The sequence below is a fragment of the Panthera pardus genome, unplaced genomic scaffold (genome assembly GCF_024362965.1).
Source record: "Panthera pardus isolate Hobbes unplaced genomic scaffold, ASM2436296v1 HiC_scaffold_11, whole genome shotgun sequence".
Taxonomy (NCBI): Eukaryota; Metazoa; Chordata; class Mammalia; order Carnivora; family Felidae; genus Panthera; species Panthera pardus.
Genome location: NW_026526666.1, coordinates 75,403,457 through 75,425,915, shown reverse-complemented (window position 1 = coordinate 75,425,915; position 22,459 = coordinate 75,403,457). Strand labels below are relative to the sequence as shown.

The 22,459-nt window shown below is 42.6% G+C and overlaps 1 protein-coding gene across 6 annotated transcripts; it reads left to right on the top strand.

The window, feature by feature from the left end:
- The first annotated feature begins 553 nt into the window (after positions 1-553).
- Positions 554-16,578, top strand: ZFP69 (ZFP69 zinc finger protein). Of its 6 annotated transcripts, none has more exons than XM_019429120.2 (6): positions 554-1,202; positions 2,632-2,790; positions 4,102-4,187; positions 9,667-9,793; positions 10,117-10,215; positions 15,258-16,578. In XM_019429120.2, exons 2-6 carry the CDS (start codon positions 2,664-2,666, stop codon positions 16,388-16,390), a joined length of 1,572 nt encoding a protein of 523 aa, XP_019284665.2. In that variant the 5' UTR covers positions 554-1,202; positions 2,632-2,663; the 3' UTR covers positions 16,391-16,578. The 6 variants fall into 6 exon arrangements, with proteins under 6 accessions (XP_019284665.2, XP_019284666.2, XP_019284663.2 ...); XM_019429121.2 differs by having other exon boundaries at positions 2,308-2,790; positions 10,120-10,215; XM_019429118.2 differs by having other exon boundaries at positions 2,308-2,790.
- The last annotated feature ends 5,881 nt before the right edge of the window (positions 16,579-22,459 follow it).

The window sequence follows — 22,459 nt, the reverse complement described above, 5'->3', positions numbered from 1 at the left end:
CCCTAAGGTAAGGTGACCTTACCGGGACCAATCCTTTCTTTTCTTTTGCTAATAACTTCCTTGTCCCACCCTCCCTCCTATAAAAACCTATTTTATACAACTACCTAGTGCTCCCTTCCACTTGCCAGATGGGGATGCTACCCCATTCCGTGAATCAATAAAGCGAATTAGATCTTCAACTGTACTGGGCTGAATTTTTGTTGTGTAACATTATCTATTTAATTCCCCATGCATTAAGATCCAAAAAAGCAGGGACCATTCTGGTAACTGCCATATGCTTAGAGCCTGTAACAATGTAGGACGGACGACACGCACTCAAGATACTTGCTGAAGGAATGAATGACTGAATGACAAGGGGTTTCCCCACGGAAGAGTTGGAGGGCCAAGTGGTCTCTCCAGAGGCCGCCTGGCCCCGCACGCGGTGGGCCGGTTGGCGGCTGCCCCCGGGGTCTGGGCGCCCGCGCGCGCTCCGCCGCTCCAGCGCCGGGTTTTCGGGTGCGCCGGCTTCCCGGGAGGGGGCGGGCACGGGGCGGCCCCTCGTGGGCGGAGTCGGCAGCTGGGCGTGCGGGCCGCCGGAAGGCGCGCGCGCTGGGCGGGGGGCTGCGCGGCCGCGTGGGGTGGCCGGACCCGGGGCGGGCCCGGCGGCGCGGGGGGCGACCTGAGGCGTGGGCGACGGCGGGGCGCGGCGGGAGGACGGAGGCCCCGGGCGACGCCGGGCTGCGGCCCACGAGGCGGGGCGGCGGGTGGAGCCGGCTGCCGCCGCCGCCGGGCCGGCGTCAGAGCGAGTGCCCGCGAGGTGTATCCTCGCGCGCGTCTGCGGGAAGCGGGGTCAGGACAGCCCTCCCACTGCGGCCCGCGGAGCCCCGCGCCCCGGAGCGCGGCCGAGGAAGGCCGCCTGGGAGGGCGGCGGTGAGATGCGGTGCGGCGGCCGGCCCTAGACAGGCTCCCCGGGGGGACCGGGAAAAGCCCCGCATCCGGGGCGGAGGCCGAGGTCCGCGGGCTCCCGAAGGAAGCCTGCGGGAACGCTGGGCGTGCTTTGGAGAATCGTCGGTGAGCGGGGCATGCGGTCTACGAAGGCGGGGGAAGAACAAAATCCGCTACCGCCCGGTCCTCTGAAGAGACACCCTGTGGCGCCGAAAGCCTCGGGAGCGAGCGCTCTCGCGGCCGCGTCCTTGGTCCCAGCAGCGTCCGGGGCCGAGCTGGTGAGTGGGAGGATGCGCGGGTGTGCAGCCTCCGTCCCGGGAAGGCACGGCCGGGAGCGGTGAGGAGCGGCAGCTTCCAAATGCTGCTTCGAAAGTTTCCCCACTTTGGTAACTAGACGTTTACTTTTATGTATTCCGGGGGCAGGATATTTCCACATGCTCCATCCTGCAGGATGCAGCTCCTTTCTCTGCAGCGGGCACAGCTTGGGGCCCGGTGGGGGGAGCCCGTAAGCTACATACCCTCCCTTGCAAACTTCAAAAAGTTGGGCCAGCTCCCTTTATACGGAGCTCGGTCTGTGCGCGGGGCCCCAGTTACGCTGGACCAGGTGGCTGTGGAGGCACCTGCTCAGATGCGGGGGGCTTTGGATGAGATGATAGATTTGAGTTGTTTCCGGATTTCCCTGTTGCAAACACTTGTGCAGTAGTCCTCATGATACTCGAAGTGCTGTATTTCCTCCATCTGAACCCCTCCCCCTCCCCCAGTTTTAACATTTCTGAAACCAGGAGGCATCTTCACAGGCCAAAAGGACTTGCCCGCTGCTGGGCATCTGCGTGGTTGGGGAATGTACCTGTTGCTGTTTGGTCAGGTGAAAATGCAGCTGTGTGATTATTCCATCACTTCTGACACTTGAAATGAACTTTAAATGTAGATCTCTAATTGTTTTTAAAAGTAGCTGGAAAAGGTAATGCTGTGGTAAAGCAAAAATTGTATAGCAATATTTATTACTAAGGGTTTTCTGTATGCTTGACATTGTTTCAATTAATGTTACAGCCCTATAAAGTACAATTGTTATTCCCATTTTATAGATGAAGAAACTGAAGCTCCAGAGAGTTGAAGTGTCTTAGAGCTTTTAAGTACAAGTGTCAGGATTCTCACCTAAACTGAATTCAAAGCTTGCCCTCTTAACTCCACTAAGTCTGTATCCAGGCAGAAGATGGGTGCAGCTTACTGGGAGGGAAGTCAAGAGAGGGTCTATGCTTGTTTTTATACCTTTTTGGCTGTTTATGGATGTGTGTATGGAACTGGGAGACAGCCACATCCAAGAAGACTGATTATACTTATTCCCACGTTGATGCCAAATCTTTATTTTCGGATCTTTTGCAGTTTAAAATATATTTCCTCAAGTTCTGGAGTTCTGGATGTGTGGTCGGTGCTTCTGGATCCCTCCTCTTCTGTCTTTTGCTCCTCTAGAAGACTATAGAGGCATGCACTCCAAACTGCTCAACTGGCTGCCTCCCAAGAAGGCACTCCTTAATTTAAGAGAGAAGTCAGTTTTTCAGAGTTGTTAAGGTCACATCAGCCTCTAGGAACCCCCGGGTTCTGGTGCTGCAGGGACACAACAAAGTTCTGGGGGCGGGAGATTGTGGTCAGAGGAGACCGCATACCTGTGAAGCCTCTCAGCAGAGATTCTGGCACTTTCGTCACCAGAAGTGGACACGCCCGGTTGGGTGGGCATCATCATGCTACAGCAGCTCCTGATCACCCTGCCCACGGAGGCCAGCACCTGGGTGAAGTTGCGCCATCCAAAGAAGGCCAAGGAGGGGGCACCCCTGTGGGAGGATGTAACGAAGATGTTTGAAGGAGGAGGTGAGAGTAGACTGATGGCAGGGAAAGCAGAATTCTCAATTCGTGTGTGAAAGGATAGGTACCCATTTCATTGAGGTGTCTCTTGGGGAGAAAATTGGAGGAAAGCAGGTCTCTGGGGTTCGTGCTTGTGCCTTTTGGGACGAGGATAGCTATGAGGGCAGATGTTGGGTTCTCAGCTCCTTGTGCCATGTGCTCCGTGCTGCCCCCATCTCCAGTTCCCGGATAAAGCACGAAACAGGAGGACAATACAGTGTTCCCCACCAGCGGCTCCCAGGTATTGTGATTGTCACAGACAGTGGGGTCAAAGGCTTCTACTCCTTAAAGCCCCCCCAAGGTTTTCCTTCATAAGTTTTGGGCATTTTGGCCCAAAGCCAGTGTTTTCCACAAGTAGTTCTGAGAGGAAGGAATGACCTACTTGATGACTCTCGATTTCCAGGAGGTCAGGGGGAAACGTCCAAGATTATACATTATCTGGTGGTCTGGTTGGATAGATAGATAGATGGACAGAGGAATTCGCGTGTCTCACATGATCTCGTAGGTCACACCTTTAACATTTCAAGTTCAGCCGGTATGGAAGCTAGCGGCGTGAGGCAGGGATTTTGCTAAAGCGTCTTGACCGATGGAAAAATGAATAATGGTCTCCAGTGCTTATTATTAATTGATGGAGACAGACGCATACCCCGAGCAAAATAATAGAAGGTAGCCTAAGAAAGTGCTATGGTAAATTTCTTTGGGAAGCCAAAAGACTGGAAACATTCTTCTGATTACATTTATTGGAGAAATTTTCACAAAGCAGATAGCACTGAATTGGGCCTTGAAAGAGGTCTTCCATTTTTTTTGTAGAAGATTTGGGAAAAGGATACAGAAATGAGTGCCTCGAAGAGTGGTTCAGAGAATGGGAACCAGTCGAGTCTGAGGGCTAAGAATGTGGTCAGTGTATGTGTACAATGGATAAAGGATGGTGGCTAGTGAAAACGAACACTTGGGGAAATGTGTTTTAGGCGAGTTGTAGAGGGCCTGATGTCCATGGGAAAGGTTTGGATTTTCTTTCTTAACCAGAAACATTTGAACAGAGGAGTGGCCTGGTCTGAGCTTTTGGACCAGTGTTGCCCTTTGGGAAGTATTAGTGCTCAAAGCAGTGCACTGCAGACCCTGCTTATTAAGGAGGCCCCCCACTCTGCTCTGAGTTGCTCGAAATGTCCCTCTCTGTGAATGTTTTGAGAGAGGAGCCTGTTCAGCAGGTCTGCAGGCAGTTTTTCTATTTGGGGGATTTGGGGAGATATAAACCTCATGGCTCTTTTCCTTCTTTAGCTCTGCTCTCTCAGGATGCTGAGGAGACCCAGGGAGAAAGTTTGAAGGCTGAAGTCACCTCTGGACCTCCAGCAGCAGAATCCCAGGTGGGTTGGGTTTTCCTTTCATTTTCTTGGACCTGCTGCTTGGTTTTCAAGGCTATAACTCGCCTTTTTTTTTTTGAGTGTGAGGAGTTTGGAGGTGTTTGTTAGTGTGGGGCTAACAGATTCAACATAGGGAACTGTGCAAGTTGCTCTTGTACAGAAAACTGGGCTGTAGTGGTGGCGATTCCCCTACTCATGGTGGCTTCCCTCCTTGCAACTCTTGTTTGTGGCCAACATCTTGATTTAACATTATGCTAATTTCTGTAGAGAAAGAGAAATGAATGCTAGAATTCCAGCCCCTAAAAACAAATAGATGCCACTTGGGGTCTCAGATACACGTCAACTTTCTTTTTTGAGTATTTTTACTCAAAAAACAAACTTCGTAAAGTGACAAGAACCTTCTGACATTCTTAGGCGATGTACCCATTTCGCTGGTGGACTTCATGTGGTAACCCTTCGTATAGTATTAGGAGTAGAGATCAAACCAAAGGAGAAGTGAGTGGGGAAGAAATGGTGTGGCCACATAGCACACACACGTTAGACAAATGGACAGTTATTACAGGGTGTCCTCACTGTCGACTGGAAGCATAGGGAAGACAGGAGAAAAATTGTAGAATGAGTGAGAAAGGAAGACTATTCAAAATGAAATATTATCCGACGGCAGGAGAGTTTTAAGTGAAAAGGACTTGGGTTCTGTAATTAGATGGTACAGGATCTGAAATTATCTCTAAGTATTTACTTGCTTGGTAATGGGGCAATTTTTTTCAGCTGTTTACAATCCCAGTTTCCTCCGCTGATTCAGATGCTAATATTTTTCTAGGATTGAATGCTTTTCAAAGTTATTTACAGTAATAAGGAAGAAGCAATAAGAATAAGGAGTAATAGTCTATTTAAAGAGTTCTCTCTATATTCCACTTATCTGGAATTCCTCATTTCTTGACATGTATCAAAAACTGATGGTATTCTTACTGCTGGGAAAAGAAATTAAATTTTTTTTTAATTTTTAATGTTTATTTTTGAGAGAGAGAGTGTGTGAGCGGGAGAGGGGCAGAGAGAGAGGGAGACACAGAATCGAAAGCAGGCTCCAGGCTCAGAGCTGTCAGCACAGAGCCCGACATGAGGCTCAAACCAATGAACTGTGAGGTCATGTCCTGAACCGAAGACGGATGCTTAACCAACTGAGCCACCCAGGCACCCCTGTATAGTTTTTTTTTTTTTTTTTAAGTTTTTTTATTTATCTTGAGAGAGAGAGCAAGCAAGTGAGCATGAGTGGGGGAGGGGCAGAGAGAGAATCCCAAGAAGGGACCAGTTCTGTGCTGTCAGCATAGAACCCGATGTGGGATTCAATCCAAGAACCGTGAGATAATGACATGAGCTCAGATCAAGAGTCAGACACTCAACCAACTGAGCCACCTGGGCACCCCGAAAATGTGTAGTTCTATTTTGACATGTGTATATACCATGTAACCAAAATATACACCATTTCCACCATCTCAGAAAGTTCCCTCCGGCTCCTTTCCAATCAGAACTTTGCTTTGCTCCCAGTAGAGGGTACATGGCTTCTCTTTGTTATTTTTCTTTTCTTTTCTTTTCTTTTCTTTTCTTTTCTTTTCTTTTCTTTTCTTTTCTTTCTTTCTTTCTTTTTTTCTTTCTTTCTTTTAATGTTTATTTACTTTTGAGAGAGAGAGAGAGAGAGCGAGAGAGAGCACACACGAGCAAGCCGGGGAGGGGCAGAGAGAGAGGGAGACACAGAATCCGAACCCAGGAACCGTGAAATCATGACCTGGGCTGAAGTCAGATGCTTATCCGACTGAACCACCCAGGCGCCTCTCTTTGTTATTTCTTATAAGTGCATGGGAATCTATAATGACCTCAAAATAAAAAGTTTAAAACAGAATGTATATTCTGCAGTTGATAGGTATAGTGTTCTATAAATGTCCATTAAGTTGACAGATAGATGGTTCAAATCTGTATCCTTGATGCATTATTGTCCGCTTGTATCAGTTACTGAGAAAGGAATGTTGAAATCTGTTGTGGTTTTGTATGTATCTTCCTTCAGTTCTGTCAGTTCTGCTCTATTTCGAGTTCTGTTATGAGATACATTAACAAGTAGTATTGTTGTCTTCTTGATGAACTGACACTTTATCATCATGAGATGTCTCTTCTTTATGGCAAGTAATATACCTTCTCCTAAGCCCACTTTTGTCTGATTTATTATAGTTCCTCCACTGTTGTTTAAGTTATTATTTGTATGGTATAGCTTTTTCAGTTCTTTTACTTTTGACCTATCTGTATCTTTATATTTAAAGTATGGCCTTAGATATAGCTGTGTCTTGCTTGTTTAGTGCATTTACAGTTACCATAATCATCGATACAGTGGGATTTAAATGTATATTCTTACTCTTTGCTGTTCACACATTTTTGTTTCTTTGTTCCTCTTCTGCTTCCTCTTGGATTGCATGGTGTTTTAGTATTCTACTTTATGCCCTCTAATGACTTTTTAGCTATACTTGTTTTATTTGCTTGTGGTGGTTGCTCTGACCGTTATAATATGTGTTTTTAACATATCACAGTTGAATTAATATTATACTGTTTCCCATGTGGCATGGAAGCCCCGTATTTCCATTTACTCTTCCCCATTGTTTGTATATTGTCATCATATATTTCACTTTACACATTAAAACCCCACAGTACATTGTTCCTATTTTTGTTTTTTGTTTTTTAAAAGTTCACTTATTTTGTGAGAGAAAGCAAGCATGAGCAGGGGAGGGGCAGAGAGAGGGAGGGAGGGAGGGAGAGAGAGAGAGAGAGAGAGAGAGAGAGAGAGAGAAAAGAAGAAAGAGAGAGAGAGAATATCCCAGGCAGGCTCCACACTCAGTGAGGAGCCTGACTTGGGGCTCGAACTCATAAACCGAGAGATCCTGACCTGAGCTGAAATCAAGAGTCAGATGCTTAACCAACTGAGCCACCTAGGTGCCCCTGTTCTTATTTTTGTTTTTAGCAGTAAATAGTTTTTAAGCAATTAAGAAAACAAAAAAAAAAAGTTCTTTTCATAACCATCACATAATTACCAATTTGCAGTCTTCATTCCTTCTTTTAATTCCAAGTTTCTGCCTGGCATCATTTCCCTTCAACCAGAAGAAAGTCGTTCAACGTTTCTTGTAGTGTGGGTGTTCTGACGAATTCTCACAGCTTTTGCTGATCTAAAGACGTCTTTCTGTTGTCTTCTATTTGAGGATCTTTTACTGGATAGAGAGCTCTAGGGTGACTTTTTTCTTTGAAGCACTTTACAAGTGTTCCATGATCTTTTAGCTTGTATCGTTTGGAATGAGAAGTCAGCTGTTACTATTATTTCCCTATAGGCGACCTGCCTTTCTGTTTGTTTTATACCAACTTGTGGGTTTTTTTTGTTCCTCCTTTCCTACCTTCTTTTGGCTACCTTCATGATCTTTTGTCGTTGCTCTTCAGCAGTTTTACTGTGATGTGTGTAGGGCTGGTTTTTTTTGAATTTAGTATTTTGGGGGTTTGCTGAGCTTAGGTCTGTGGCTTGATTTTTTTCCATCAAATTTGGAAAATTTTCAGCCTTTATTTCTCCAAATATTTTTTCTGCCCATTCTTTTATCTTCTTCTGAGATTCTAATTATATATATTATTAAACCACTTGGTATTATCCCAGGTTTGGTTTTTTTCCCTCTTGGTGCTTCAATTTGAATAATATCTATTGACCTATCTTAAGTTTCACGGATCTTGTCTTCATCGGGCCATTCAGGCCATTCTGCTGCCATTAAGTCCATTTAGTGGATTTTTCTGATACTGTATTTTTCATTTGTAGAATTTTCATATAGTTCTTTAGTATTTCTCTCACTCTCTCCTCTTAGTTACCCCCATGTTTTCACTTACTGTATTCATATTTTATTGTAAATTTTTTAACATTTTAATAATTTCTTTAAACTTCTTGTCTGCTAATTCCAAAGACTTAGTCACCTGTGGGCTTGCTTCTATTGATTTTTCTTTTCTTTTTTTTTTTTTTTAATTTTTTTAATGTTTATTTATTCTTGAGAGAGAGACAGAGTGTGAGGGGGGAGGGGCAGAGAGAGAAGGAGACACAGAATCCGAAGGAGGCTCCAGGCTCTGAACTGTCAGCACAGAGCCTGACGCGGGGCTCGAACTCACAAACCGTGAGATCATGACCTGAGCTGAAGTCGGACGCTTAACCGACTGAGCCACCCAGGTGCCTTTTTATTTTCTTAATTATAGGTCACATTTTCCTCCTTCTTCACATGTGTAACAGTTTTTTCTAGTAGTTGAGATATTGGGTATTGAAGAACAGTGGGGAGGGGTACCTGGGTGGCTCAGTCAGTCAGGTGTGGGAGGGACACTTGATTTCAGCTCAGGTCATGATCTCACAGTTCATGAGGTTGAGTCCCACATCAGGCTCTGTGCTGACAGTGCACACAAAACCTGCTTTGGATTCTCTCTCTCCTCTCTCTTCCCCGCCCCTGTTCATACACACACGCACTCTCTCTCAAAATAAACTTAAAAAAAAAAAAATAGTGGGGGAGGAACTATATATGTGCGCACATCCATATGTACACACATATATATGTATACATACACGTGTGTGTGTGTGTGTGTGTGTATACACATATGTGTGTCGTTTGTTTATTTACAAAAGACTAAGTCCTTTCCTCTGTCTGGTGGTTAAAGTGAGGGACTGATTATTCATATTCTCCCTAGAGCTGTGGCTGAGCTCTGGCTGAGACACAGCTTTTATTTGATTGAGTTCACTTCTGACTAACCCAACTACAAACACCCATGCCACCACTGCTGGGGGGCTGATCTTTATTATCTCTTCAAGTATTTGAGCTAGGATGGGGTTAGACTACAGTTCCAGTTTTGTTCATCTTTGCATTGAACTCCAGTTCAATGAGCCCCAGGATTTAAGCTCAGTAGCAATACATTGGCTTTGTGACAATAATTGCTGAAAGCCTCTCTGTCTCTCCCTCTGGCCCCTCTGTCCTCCTCTCCTCCTGTTCCCTTCACCAACCTGCCACCAGTGATGCTGTTCACTCTCCTGTTCCTCAGATAAGCCAAGGATGCTCTCACTTTAGGTCCTTTGTACCTGCCTGGAATGCTCTTCCCTCAGATTTCCACATAGGTCTCCCTCACTGAATTCATGTCTGTGGTCAAATCTCACCCTTTTAGAGAGACCTTCCCCAACCACCTTGCATAAAAGATCCTCCGCTACCTTCATGTGGTTCTCCCTGTTTCCTCCTTATCCTGCTTCATTTTTTCTAAGGCCCATATGACCTTCTGTTTTTCTATGTATTTATGGTAATCTCCGGAGGGTCTTCAGACACATCCAGAGGAGGCTGCCAGTAAAACTAGTTTAAAATCTCTCAGAACTTAGAATACTGTCAGAACTCCTTGGACCTTGATGGAGGTGGTCTTTGTCTGAAAAGGAATATATTTGATATTCTAGGAACTGCTGACTTTCAAGGACATATCTGTGGACTTTACCCAGGAGGAGTGGGGACAACTGCCCCTTGCTCACCGGAATCTATACCGGGAGGTGATGCTGGAGAACTATGGGAACCTGCTGTCAGTGGGTAAGGATGGGCGGAACATTCACCCAGAAAACCTGTCTGTTACAGGAAAGTCATTAATTCCAAATTATCAAATGTTGTGGATGCCTTCGAGCTTGGCCTTGAGTTCTGTATTAGAGATGTCTCATTCCTTGGGGGAACCGCTTTACTTGTTAGAGCGAGAATAGAAAGACATTCTGTGGTGTCCCTTTCCATCTTCAGAGACCCTGACTGCCAGAGGACTAGAAAGAATTCTGGGGATGTTCTTAGAACTCAGTGTAAACATTCATACTCTGGTTTTTTTTTTGTTTGTTTGGTTTTTGTTTTTGTTTTTTTTACTTTATAAGCAGGATATCAACTTTCTAAACCTAGTGTGATATCCCAGTTGGAGAAAGGACAAGAGCCATGGATGACAGAGAAAGAAGGCCCAGGAGATCCCAGATCAGGTGAGACCAAGTCAGATAGTACCTTTTAATATGTAGGCCAGAGTCCCCGAAGTCTCCCAGGCTGTGGGGAAGGCTGAAGTCAGTGGACAGGGCATGCACTAAACCTGACGTCACCCCTCCCTCCATCATCCCTTTCCTTCACCTCACCTTGCAAAAGTCTCTCTGGAGTTGGAGGGCAGGGAGTCTTGTCTTAATTTAGGTTGAACTCGACTTTTCCTCTTTTCTTCAGTATCCTGAACTCTGCAAATCGAAAGCGCCTTTCTCTGAGCAGTCAGATGTACATGGTCTCTCTTCACGGAAAACACATCTCTTTTTCAGGGCTCACTGCATTCGACAGATCTTTAATTTTCTCTCTTACATTCTGTTTCCACTTTCCACCAATTTTCATTTTACAATTTCAGCTTTGATTCTCACTCTCTTTTTAACTTATTTATCTACCTTTTGTATTTTTTGTAACAACTGTATGAAAATTCTTGCAAGAGAAATTGCCACAGGACAATTAAGTGGTCTTTAACCATCTCCTTAAACTTTGCTTTATTATGAAATATTTTAGGTGTTCAGAAAGGCATAGAGAACATTATAACAAATTTCTATGTAGCTTCCACCTAGGTTAAGAAAAAAGAGTTGAAGTCCTGCTATTCCCCCTTTACCTTTTAAAATAACCAATTTTTCGGGGACAACTAGGTGACTCAGTCAGTTGAGCATCCAACTTTGGCTCAGGTCATGATCTCACAGTTCATGAGTTTGAGCTCCATGTTGGGCTCTGTGCTGACAGCTCAGAAGCTGGAACCTACTTCGGATTCTGTTTATCCCTGTCTCTATTTCTTCCCTGCTCGTGCTCTGTCTCTCTCTCTCTCAAAAATAAATAAAGATTGGAGCGCCTGGGTGGCTCAGTCGGTTAAGCGTCTGACTTCAGCTCAGGTCACGATCTCGCGGTCTGTGAGTTCGAGCCCCGCGTCAGGCTCTGGGCTGATGGCTCAGAGCCTGGAGCCTGCTTCTGATTCTGTGTCTCCGTCTCTCTCTGCCCATCCCCCGTTCATGCTCTGTCTCTCTCTGTCTCAAAAATAAATAAAACGTTAAAAAAATTTTTTTTTTTAATAAACAAAGATTAAAAAATTTTTTTTTAAATAACCAACTTTTCAGAGTTTAAATATTGTCATTCTCCTATATGTCTTCATACTTTCACTGCGTGTGTATATCCTGGAACAATATTTGGTATTATTTTGCATGGGTTTTTTTTTTTAAGTTTATTTATTTATTTTTGAGAGAGAGAGAGAGCACAAGCAGGAGAGGGGCAAAGAGAGAGAGGGAGGCACAGAATCTGAAGCAGGCTCCAGGCTCTGAGCTGTCAGCACAGAGTCTAGTGTGGGGCTCGAATCCATGAACTATGAGATCGTGACCTGAGCTGAAGTCAGACGCCCAACCGACTGAGCCACCCAGGTGCCCCTTCATGTTTTTATTCTTTAAATAAATGGTGTATATACTTCTACTTGCTTTTCTCAGTCAACACAATTGATATTTATCCATCTTCTTCTAGTTATTTCTGTTGAACTAATAAATAAATAAATTTATTTATCTATTTTCCTGTTAATAGACATATTGTTTCTAAATTTGGGGGTTACCAAGATGCAGTAAGTCTTCCTGTACGTGTCTTCTTGTGTACACATGCAAGTATTTCTCTGCGATGTGGAAGCAAAACTGTTGGGTCATGGAGTGTATGCACCTTCCTTTTGCTTGATATTACCAACTTGCTCTTCAAAGCAGTTGCACCAATATGTACCTCCCCTCGGCAAGCCTTAAGACTTTCCAGAGTGCAGCATCTTTGTCAACACTTGGCTTTGTCAAACTTTAAAATTATTGTAAATTTGTGGGTGAATATGGTATCTTACCGTTTCTTTCATTTTCCTCATTATCAGCAAGAGGAGCATACTTTTCATGGCTATTGACCATCTAGATTTCTCTTACGTAAATTACTTTGCCAGTTCTGTTTTTTTTTCTTGATCTATAGAAAGGATGTATATATCATCTTATATTCTTAAGTTTGGCTTTTCATATTTAGAGTTAATTCACCTAGAATTATTTTATGTGTAGTGTGAGGTGCCTTTTCCACATGGATAATCAGTCCAGGAACCATTTATTTAATAGTTAATACCACTCTGTTACCTATCAAGTTTCCTTATATACTTGTGTCTGTTCTGGGCACTGTATTCTGTTCCATTTTTCTCTTCTAGCCCTACTGTAATGCCAAGCTGTTGTAATCACTGTATTTCATAGTGAAACTCATATGTGGTCAAGGTAGTTCTCCCACTTTGTTCTTCAAAATTGTCCTCATTATTAGCCCCTTGCTCTTCCATGCAAATTATATAATGAATGCATGAAATTTCACACACACCCACACACATGCAAATACTCTGGTGGTGTTTTGATTGGAAGAGAATTGAATTTATAGATCAACTTTAGGGAGAATTAATGTTATGATATTGAGTGTTACTATCTAGAAACAGGGTATATTGCTGCATTCATTAGTATTTCCTAACTTTTTTTTTTTTACTATCTAGAAACAGGGAATATTGCTGCATTCATTAGTATTTCCTAACTTTTTTTTTTTTAATAAAGTTTCAGAATTTTCCGTATAAAGGTCTTGTCCCTATTGCATCTCTTTTGTTAGATTCATCTTGAAGACCTTTTATTTTGCTATTTTGATGGTATATATTTTTAAATTATGTTTTCTGTTTGTTGCTGGTGTATAATAATAGAACAGTTGGATTTGTATATTGATCCTATAGCTAGCCATCTTGTTTCATTCCATTATTAATTCCAATAATTTGTTTATATATTCTCTTGGGTTTTCTCTTTTTCAGCTTATAATAATGAAAATAAGAGCTACCATGAATTTCATTTAGATTTTCCAGTCGCTTTAAATAATAAGAACAGTTTGATTTTACTAAAACATTTTAGTTTACTGCAATAACAAAAACTCACAACTTCATTCAAAGTTAAATTCTTGGAACGCCTGGCTGGTTCAGTTGGTTATCCATTGGACTTTTTGATTTCTGCTCAATTCATGATCTCATAGTTTGTGAGATTGAGCCCTGTCCACGCAGAGCCCGCTTGAGATTCTCTCTCCGTCTCTCTCTCTGACAGTCCCCCATCATGCGTGTGTTTTCTCTCTCAAAGTAAATCAACATTTTGGGGCACCTGGGTGGCTCACTCAGCTAAGCGTCTAACTTCGGCTCAGGTCATGATCTCACAATTCATGAGTTTGAGCCCCGCATCAGACTCTGTGCTGTCAGCTCAGAGCCTGGAGCCTGCTTCAGATTCTGTGTCTCCCTCTCTCTCTCTCCCCCTCCCTGGCTTGTACTCTGTCTCTCTCTCAAGAATAAATAAAAGTTAAAAAAATTTTTTTAAAGAAATAAACGTTTTTAAAAAAATGTTAAAAATCTCTTCTTCTGTAGTTTGGTCCTTCAGGCCTGGATATTGAATTGGGAAAGGGGACATGACATAGAAGGCTTCTTCTCTCTTGCTCTGTCTTCTTTTCTTCCACCTCCCATTTTCAGGACCAGAATCAGAAGCCTACACAACATAGACTCTATTATTGCCTTTAACTCATTAAGAATTTGGAAGTATTATTGATCCTTTTGTGTTGACCGAAAAATCTTACAAAAAGTTATACTTTTCAAGAAAGAAGATGTATCAGTTGAAATATTAGTAATGGGTATAACAGATTATCAAAAAACCCAGTCAAAACTGTAGAGATTAAAAGATATTTTCAGAGAACATAGCAATAATAGTAATACAGCAGTTTGGGTTTCTTACAAGTCTCCTTTGTATAAATAACATTTCTAGGGACAGATTAATAACCACAGGAAATAGAACAAAGCAAATGTTAATACAAGTTTCGATAAAAGACAGCTTAATGTTTTCATGAAAGTTCTTAGTTCAGACCTTAGTTTTTGAATGAGCATCTCCTGCTGGTGTGGGGAGAGGGACATCTTTTTATCTTTCTGAGATTGTTTTCTAAAAGTAGTTGTCAAGAAAAGATATTCTTAAGACATAGCTCTGAAATTTCATTATTTAGTATTAGAGCATGTCTGAAGTGCTCAAATTTTACTCTCTGTATAAAATCACACATTTACCTTATTTACTGTTTCTTAACTTCCCATTACCTCCCCATGTTGCATAACCATTTTTACATGTGCAATTGACCTTGAACAACACTGGTTTGAACTGCATGCGTCCACCTATTATATGTGGATTTTTTTTAATGTTTATTTTAGAAAGGGAGGGGGTGAGTGGGGGAGGGGCAGAGAGCAAGGGAGACAGAAAATCCGAAGCAGGCTCCATGCTGTCAGCGCAGAGCCTGATGTGGGGCTCAAACCCATCAATCATGAGATCATGACCTGAGCCAAAGTTGGACGCTCAACAGACTGAGCCACTTAGGCACCCCTGGAGTTTTTCTTTTTAATGAAATGATTTGTCAACTTTTTTTAATGTTTATTTATTTTGAGAGAGAGAGAACACAAGTGGGGGTGGGGGGGTGTGTGGGGACAGAGGGAGAGAGAGACTTCCAAGCAAGCTCCATGCTGTCAGTGCAGAGCCCGACACAGGACTCGATCTCTTGAACTGTGAGATCATGATATGAGCCAAAATCGAGAGTCAAACATTTAACCAACTGAGCTACGCAGGCACCCCATATGTGGATTTTTTACAGTGCATTTTCTTTTCTCTTTATTGTAAGAATCTAGTATATGATACACATAACATAAAAAGTAAGTGTTAATTGATTTACTGGTGAGGCTTCTAGTCAACAGTAAGCTATTAGTAGTTAAGTTTCGGTGGGAATCAGAAGTTATACATGGATTTTTTTTACTGTGTTGAGGTTGATATCCCAACCCCCATGTTGTGCAAGGGTCAAATGTAATCAAAGTCTCATGTGTTTTATATGTGTAGTTGTCTAAATCTCTATTCCATATCCACTATAGTAATTGATTTTTTGAAGCATAATGAATGTGAGTTATGTGCATTTTTTCCATTTCTTTCAGATTTGAAAAATAAAACAGAAACCAGTACATCAGCTTCAAAGAATGATATTTTACAGGAACACTTATATCATGGCATTATGATGGAAGGGTTCCTGAGAGATGATGTCATTTATTCCACATTGAGAAAAGTCTCTAAATATGATGGCGAGTTAGAAGAGCACCAGGAATCCCATGGAAGAGATATAAGACACGCCATCCTGACCCACAAGAAGAGTGACCAGGAAACTAACAAATTCGGGGAAAATATTGTCAGTTCAAATGTTACGATAGAACAGAGGCACCGTAAATGTGATACACCTAGAAAGAGGAATAAATACAAATTAGACTTGATAAATCATCCGAGTTACATAAGAACAAAAACCTATGAATGTAATATATGTGAAAAAAACTTCAAACAACCCATTCATCTTACTGAACACATGAGAATTCATACTGGTGAAAAACCTTTCAGATGTAAGGAATGTGGAAGAGCGTTTAGCCAAAGTGCATCCCTTACTACACACCAGAGGATCCATACTGGCGAGAAACCCTTTGAATGTGAAGAATGTGGCAAAGCCTTTAGGCATCGCTCATCTCTTAATCAGCATCATAGAACTCACACTGGAGAGAAACCCTATGTATGTGATAAATGTCAGAAAGCTTTCAGCCAGAACATTAGCTTGATCCAGCATTTGAGAACTCATTCTGGAGAGAAACCCTTTACGTGCAATGAATGTGGGAAAACCTTCCGACAGATTAGACACCTTAGTGAACATATAAGAATTCACACTGGGGAGAAGCCCTATGCGTGCACTGCGTGTTGTAAAACCTTTAGTCATAGAGCGTATCTAACGCATCACCAGAGAATCCATACTGGGGAGAGACCCTACAAATGTAAGGAATGTGGGAAAGCCTTTAGACAGAGGATACACCTTAGCAACCATAAAACTGTTCATACAGGAGTGAAAGCATATGAATGCAACCGCTGTGGAAAAGCCTACAGGCATGATTCATCCTTTAAGAAACATCAGAGACACCATACTGGAGAAAAGCCTTATGAATGTAATGAATGTGGAAAAGCCTTCAGCTATAATTCATCACTTAGTCGACATCATGAAATACACAGGAGGAATGCCTTTCGAAATAATGTGTAAAAATAGATTATTCAACATGAGAACAAAAGCTAACTAAATCAGTGCTTTTAAATTCCAGGATTCCAAATTTGAGGAATTGATATAATGATACCAGCCTTTAATATTGCCTGTTGTGTAAATAGTACATTGATAACTATTATCTACTAACACCTCCATACAAAGTACTTAAGAATAAGGATTAAATTAAATTCAGGATTGTGATGCACACATAATTGTTACCTGATTTCATGGAGGGTGAATTATTCTCCATGGGCATTCTCTGATTTATAGACTAACATTTGGGAAGTACTGTTGAAAAAAATCACCCCTGTTTTTTAAGTAACTTACTTTTTTTAAATGAGGAAACTTACAAATCTGATAAGTGAAACTTATAGACTATAGACTTATAGTTGTATAAGTGAAAATCCTTTTCCTACATCCACCACCAAATTCTACCTTAGAGGCAACCATTTTTATAACTTTCTATGCACCCTTCAAGAGATCTTTTTTATTTGTATCCAAGAGAATATGCAGAGTTCTTTTTAAGCATAAATGGCAGCTTCCTATGTAAACACATCTGCACATTACTTTTATTACTTAACCATATATCATGGAGGTCATTCCATATTAGTAGATAAAGTGCCTACTCATTCTTTTTTATAACTGCATGGTATCCTGTGGTTTGAATGTACTTTAATTTATTTAGCCAGTTCACTATGATGGACTTTTGGATTTCTAATCTTTTGTTGCAATGAATAGTCTTACGCATTTTTCTTTCTTACACATGTGTTTGTGTAGGGTAAATTCCAAGAACTGGAGTCTCTATACTAGAGGGTATGTGCACTTGTATGATGGATAGTGCCAAACTGGCCTTCATAGAGGTTGGGCCAATTTACTTTCCCACCAGCAAGAGGACTAGGAGCCACCTGACGCTGAAGCATGTCCTGGACCCACAGCCCTGTTAGTCATCAAAGAAGTATCCATTTGTCTCAATAACTAGTGTGGAAGTACCAGCTGAGCTGCATCCCCAGAAGAAGCGCTGCTTGCCATTCCTGGAGCCAGAGAGGAGTCTGCATCTTACTGAACAATAGCCAAGCCTACCAAAATCTCAGCTGGAAAAGGAGAAGCCCTCTTTCCACCAGCTGCTCCAGTCCTTGACCTCTAGGCTGGAGCTGCCTGATCAATGAGAGTCCCTTTAAAGAGACCAACCCACCTATCTTAGTAAGTCAAATCTTGGCCGCAACCCCTCTGATGGAATGGAGGAACACTGATAATTGAGTCAGGAGACTTAAGATGGCAGGGTGTACTATGGATGATCAACCACAGCATTTTACCGGATGGTTAAGTTAGCAAGTTATAGTTAATACATGGAGGAAGAGAGAAAAGAGGTAGGGCATGACTGTCTAATAAGCATTGATCAATGAAAAAATTAACATTGCTTATGTTGTGAAAGCTGAGCACCACGATCGGGGCCACATGGTTTTGTACATGCTCATTTTTCAATCTGGTAAATGTTTATTAAAGTTTTAGTGAGTAATTCTGTGAAATGTTAATCGATTTACCCTCACCTCCATCCACTAAGGTTATAAACCAAAGCCTGGCACTTAGATTTTCCATTATAGCTATTGCTACTTTATAGTTCCATGTCCCATTTTCCTCCTTCCTATATGGGCTCTGTCTAAACACAGTAGATTAGTTGAGACTCTTTGGTCAAATAACAAATCAGTTGGGGCTTTTTAAGCCTCAATGTGGGGGTGTTATTAGAGGGATATTGGGGTATCCTGTAATTCATGGGTTGCAATACATTCAAACAGCAGACTCGGCTTAGGACCTGAAGCACTTTAGAAAACCCAGGCAGCTTTCTCTCCATCTCTCACCTTTGCTTGTGTCTTCGTTGTTGTTTTTTGTTTGTTTGTTTGTTTGTTTGTTTTTTAGCACCTCATTACAAATCAGTTACCATCAGCTCCAGATTTCACATATATTCTTTCCGTCACCCAGAAAAAAGGAAAAAAAATGACTTTCCTGGGGCGCCTGGCTGGGTGGCTCAGTCGGTTGGGCGTCCGACTTCAGCTCAGGTCATGATCTCACGGTTCGTGGGTTCAAGCCCCACATCAGGCTCTGTGCTGACATCTCGGAGCCTGGAGCCTGCTTCAGATTCTGTCTCCCCCTCTCTCTGCCCCTCCCCTCCTCTCTCTCTCTCTCTCTCTCTCTCTCTCTCTAATAAAAACATAAAAAGACAAATGTCTTTCTCACTTCCAATCTTTAAATCCTGGGAAAGGTCTCATTGGCCCAGTCCAGTGAGGTACGCACCTCTAAAGTCAATTGTAGAAAGAGAACTGTGGGAACCATGTGGTTGGTGTGAATGCAGGGGGAGGGTGCTGTGTGGCTGGAGGGGCAAGAGAGCAGAAAGGGTTACTGTTCTTGAAACTCCAGATCCTACCCACTCTTTTTAAAAAACATTTTTTAATGTTTATTTTTGAGAGAGATCAAAGGGAGGAGGGGCAGAGAGAGAGGGAGAGACAGAATCTGAAGCAGGCTCCAGGCTTTGGGTTGTCAGCACAGAGCCCCACGTGGGGCTCAAACTCACGAGCTGTGAGATTATGACCTGAGCTGAAGTCCGATGCTTGACTGACTGAGCCACCCAGGCACCCCAGATCCTGCTCAATCTTCAACACCAGCTCATAGGATCAGAATTTTAGAACTGGAAAGGGTCTAGGAATCCACCTATTTAGAATTCGCCACTTTGTAGATGAAGAAATGGAGAGTCCCCTTCTATGATTATTCCTGTCCTTCACTTGAGTTGTTTCTGAGCATTTTTTCTCCAGGTTTAGCCTAGTTTTCCAAGCACCTGCCGTTAATGGCTACACAAAGCTGTTCTTTTCAAGTTTTTCTTCTTAGATCTGCTACTGCTTCAGAAGGCCTTTGTGATTTTCGAGCTTACCCATTGGTTTTGCCTATTATCATTGCCTGTTCCTTCATTCTGGTTATCTTACTGGCACTTCCTCTGCTAATCACGTAAATGCTGTGCCTCAGGACTGTGTCCTTAGCCATGTTGTTTTCTCAAGCTACACAGTTTGTTTAACTGATCTTGTTAACCTCTCAACACTTTTTAAATCTGCATCTATATCTTAGGAGTCTCTCTTGAGCTCTAGAACATTATATTCAACATTGTGCTTAATATCTCTATTTGCATATACTACAGTCCTCTCAAAGTATGTCCAAAACCCAACTCAATCTTTTCAATAAAATCTGTGTCCTTAATACAGTAAATAGTACCACCCTCCACCCAATTCTCCAGTTTAGACTTCCTCTTCTCATCCATCACCTTCCCCCAGTCACCAAGTCCTATATATCCTATTTGGGATCTGTTCACTCTATATCTTCCTCTGTATTTCCTTCGTCAGCTCTCTAATTAGACTGTTAGCACGTCCTAAATAGGGTTCCAACTGGTATTTCTATATCTAATCTGGACTCTTTTTTTTTTTTTTTTCAAGTTTGGTATTAATTTTATTCTATTTTCTGTATAACTTTAAGTGCATAAAGGTTTATTTCCACGGGCCTCAGGAAATGGGTAGAAGTCACAGGACAATCTCTCTTCCCACCAAAAAAAGTTGCATATTTTGGTAAGTGTCCTAGAGAGAAAAACTGTAATTTACATTAGCAATGCTGTGCAAGATTCTTACACAAGACCTAAAACCAGGCTGCAGTGGAGATTTTAGTCCTTTGTTCAGGTGCCTGGACAGAAACCAAAAGCAGTTGGGCATGACAGGGCAAAGGAGGCAGTGAAGACGGAGGGCAGGCACCTAGCATGGAAGAAGGAAGGAATTCCAGATTCCTTGGAATGGTGTAGTTTCCTTGTTTGTTTGTTTTGTCTTGTTTTGTTTTTGTTTAAGTCGTCTCTGTAGGAAGGTGCTGGGCAGGGATCCCAGTGAGAGAAAGGGTCCAAGACTCCTTTAACTGGCCTGGGTGCAGGGCTCTGCCCAGCGGCCGATACAGGACAACCTACTCTCTCAGGTTCAGGCAGACCCAGGATGGAATGCAGAATAAAAGGAATGCCTACAGGAATCAATTTTGCTCGGAATGCTAGATGGCCAGGCTTCAGCCTTTGGTCCAGCGCGACCCCTGCCTCGCCTGTCAACAGTGAAAAGTTAGTTTGGTTAGAAGAACCAGCTAGAATCACACCAGCCTCTGCTACCTTCGTGGGCATTGTTAGAAAAAGATGAACTTGTGTGAACATTCTGATCTGTTGCTTCCTGGGGACCGCTTTATTCTTCCCCAATGACTGTTTGTTGGTCAAATAACCCCCAAAGGCTGAAAGCTAAAACACAGCAGTCCTGGTGTGCAGTTCCTTAAGAATGGACTGGTGGTGTGGTTGAGCTGACAGGGAAAAGCCGCACCTTCCCGCAGAAGATCAACTGACCTGCTCTCCCACCCAAATCTCAGCCTGAGGTATATTTCAGTGAAGGCAGGTAGCTGTGCTTCTCAGAGCAGAGAAGCGGTTTAAGAGCAGAAAGGTAGAGGAAATCTAGAAAAGAACCATCTTGATACAGATTTATCCCACGGTGTAAGGGAGAGGGCAAAGAACCCAGTGGCACTTCGCTTATCCAGCAATTTCTGTCACTGTGGTGACCAACTTCTGCCCGTTCCATAGGGTCTTCAACTGCTCAGGGACTGGGAATTCATTCTGGGAAAAAAAAAAAAATGGTATTAATCCAAGCTCCAAAAGAAGCTGGGATTAAATCTTACACTTTTCTCTCAATGCTTGCTTCCACTAAACTATTAGAGCTATGTGCTATTAAAACAAGTGACATTTGGGGGCCCCTGGGTGGCTCAGTTGGTTAAGCATCCAACTCTTAATTTCAGTTCAGGTCATGATCTCACAGTACATGAGATTGAGCCCTGCCTCGGCTTCATGTGCTGACAGTACTGAGCCTGCTTGGGATTTTCTTTCTCCCTCTCTCTCTGCCCCTCCCCCACTCGTGCTGCACACACTCTCAAAACAAATTAAAAAAACTTTTTTTAAGTGACATTTGGTTTCTTTCAGCAGGTCGTCCGTTATGGCTGACATGCAAAATCTGGTAGAAAGATTGGAGAGGGCAGTGGGCCGCCTGGAGGCAGTATCTCATGCCTCTGACATGCACTGTGGTTATGGAGACAGTGCTCCATATGTGCAAACATTTGACTCACTGCTTACCGCTCCTGTGGCAGAGTGCCTGAAGATCAGTAAAGAGATTGAGAGAGATGTGCAAAAACATGAGGAGATGGTCCACACAGTTCTGAAGTTGGAGCAAACTCTTGGTTACAGCCTCTCCATGCCGGCAGCCAGCAGGCAGTAAGCTTTCTGATTTGTTGGCAACCATCTCAGAGCAGATCCAAGAAGTGATAACCTTCCCGGAGTTCTGCCTCACCTCCAGACTTGGACTCATCTTTCTATATTCCCCACTGCTGCTAACATGATCATTCTAAAACATATTCAGTCGAAATTAATCTAATTACATGGCTTAAAATCCCCCAATGGGTTCTCATGACTTGAAGATAAACTTCATCTTCTGTATTCTTCTTAATACAGAACACTTGGTATAGAGCAGTGCCTATTTTTCTGGCAGCGTCTTCCAAATTTCCCCTCAAGCATACTTTGCTCCAGCCATAAGGATCTCATGGTCCTGCAAATGTTCCATACTATTGCATGGTTTCTGGTCCTCAGCTGTGCTATTTTTCTTCCTTCTGCCTAATTTCTTTGTTCAGTTAGCTCCCCATCCTCCCAGATGTGACTTGTGTCACGTCATCAGGGACTACTATACAAAATTATGTCTTCTTGGAGGAGCACTTGGAATTCTTGGCTGAATTTACTAAATAAAGTGATAGGCTTTATATTCAAGGATTTTTTTTTTAATCAGAGAATGACACCATGGGGTTTTAACTTTATAATATTATTCTGGAATCAGTGTGTAAGACTATGGGGTCAACATGAAACAATATCCATAAAATAGTGCACCACTTCAATTTGCTTCAAGTTGTTGCTTGCTTAACTTTCTTTTCTTATCCTTGCTACCATGGGTTTGCACTTTCAAAAAGAAAAAGAAAAAAAAA

Coding starts and splice junctions, on each gene's coding strand:
- ZFP69 (XM_019429120.2), top strand. CDS start 2,664: ATGCTACAGCAGCTCCTGATCACCCTGCCCACGGAGGCCAGCACCTGG. Junction 2,791..4,101: donor GAAGATGTTTGAAGGAGGAG/GTGAGAGTAGAC, acceptor TTCCTTCTTTAG/CTCTGCTCTCTCAGGATGCT. Junction 10,216..15,257: donor CCCAGGAGATCCCAGATCAG/GTGAGACCAAGT, acceptor CATTTCTTTCAG/ATTTGAAAAATAAAACAGAA.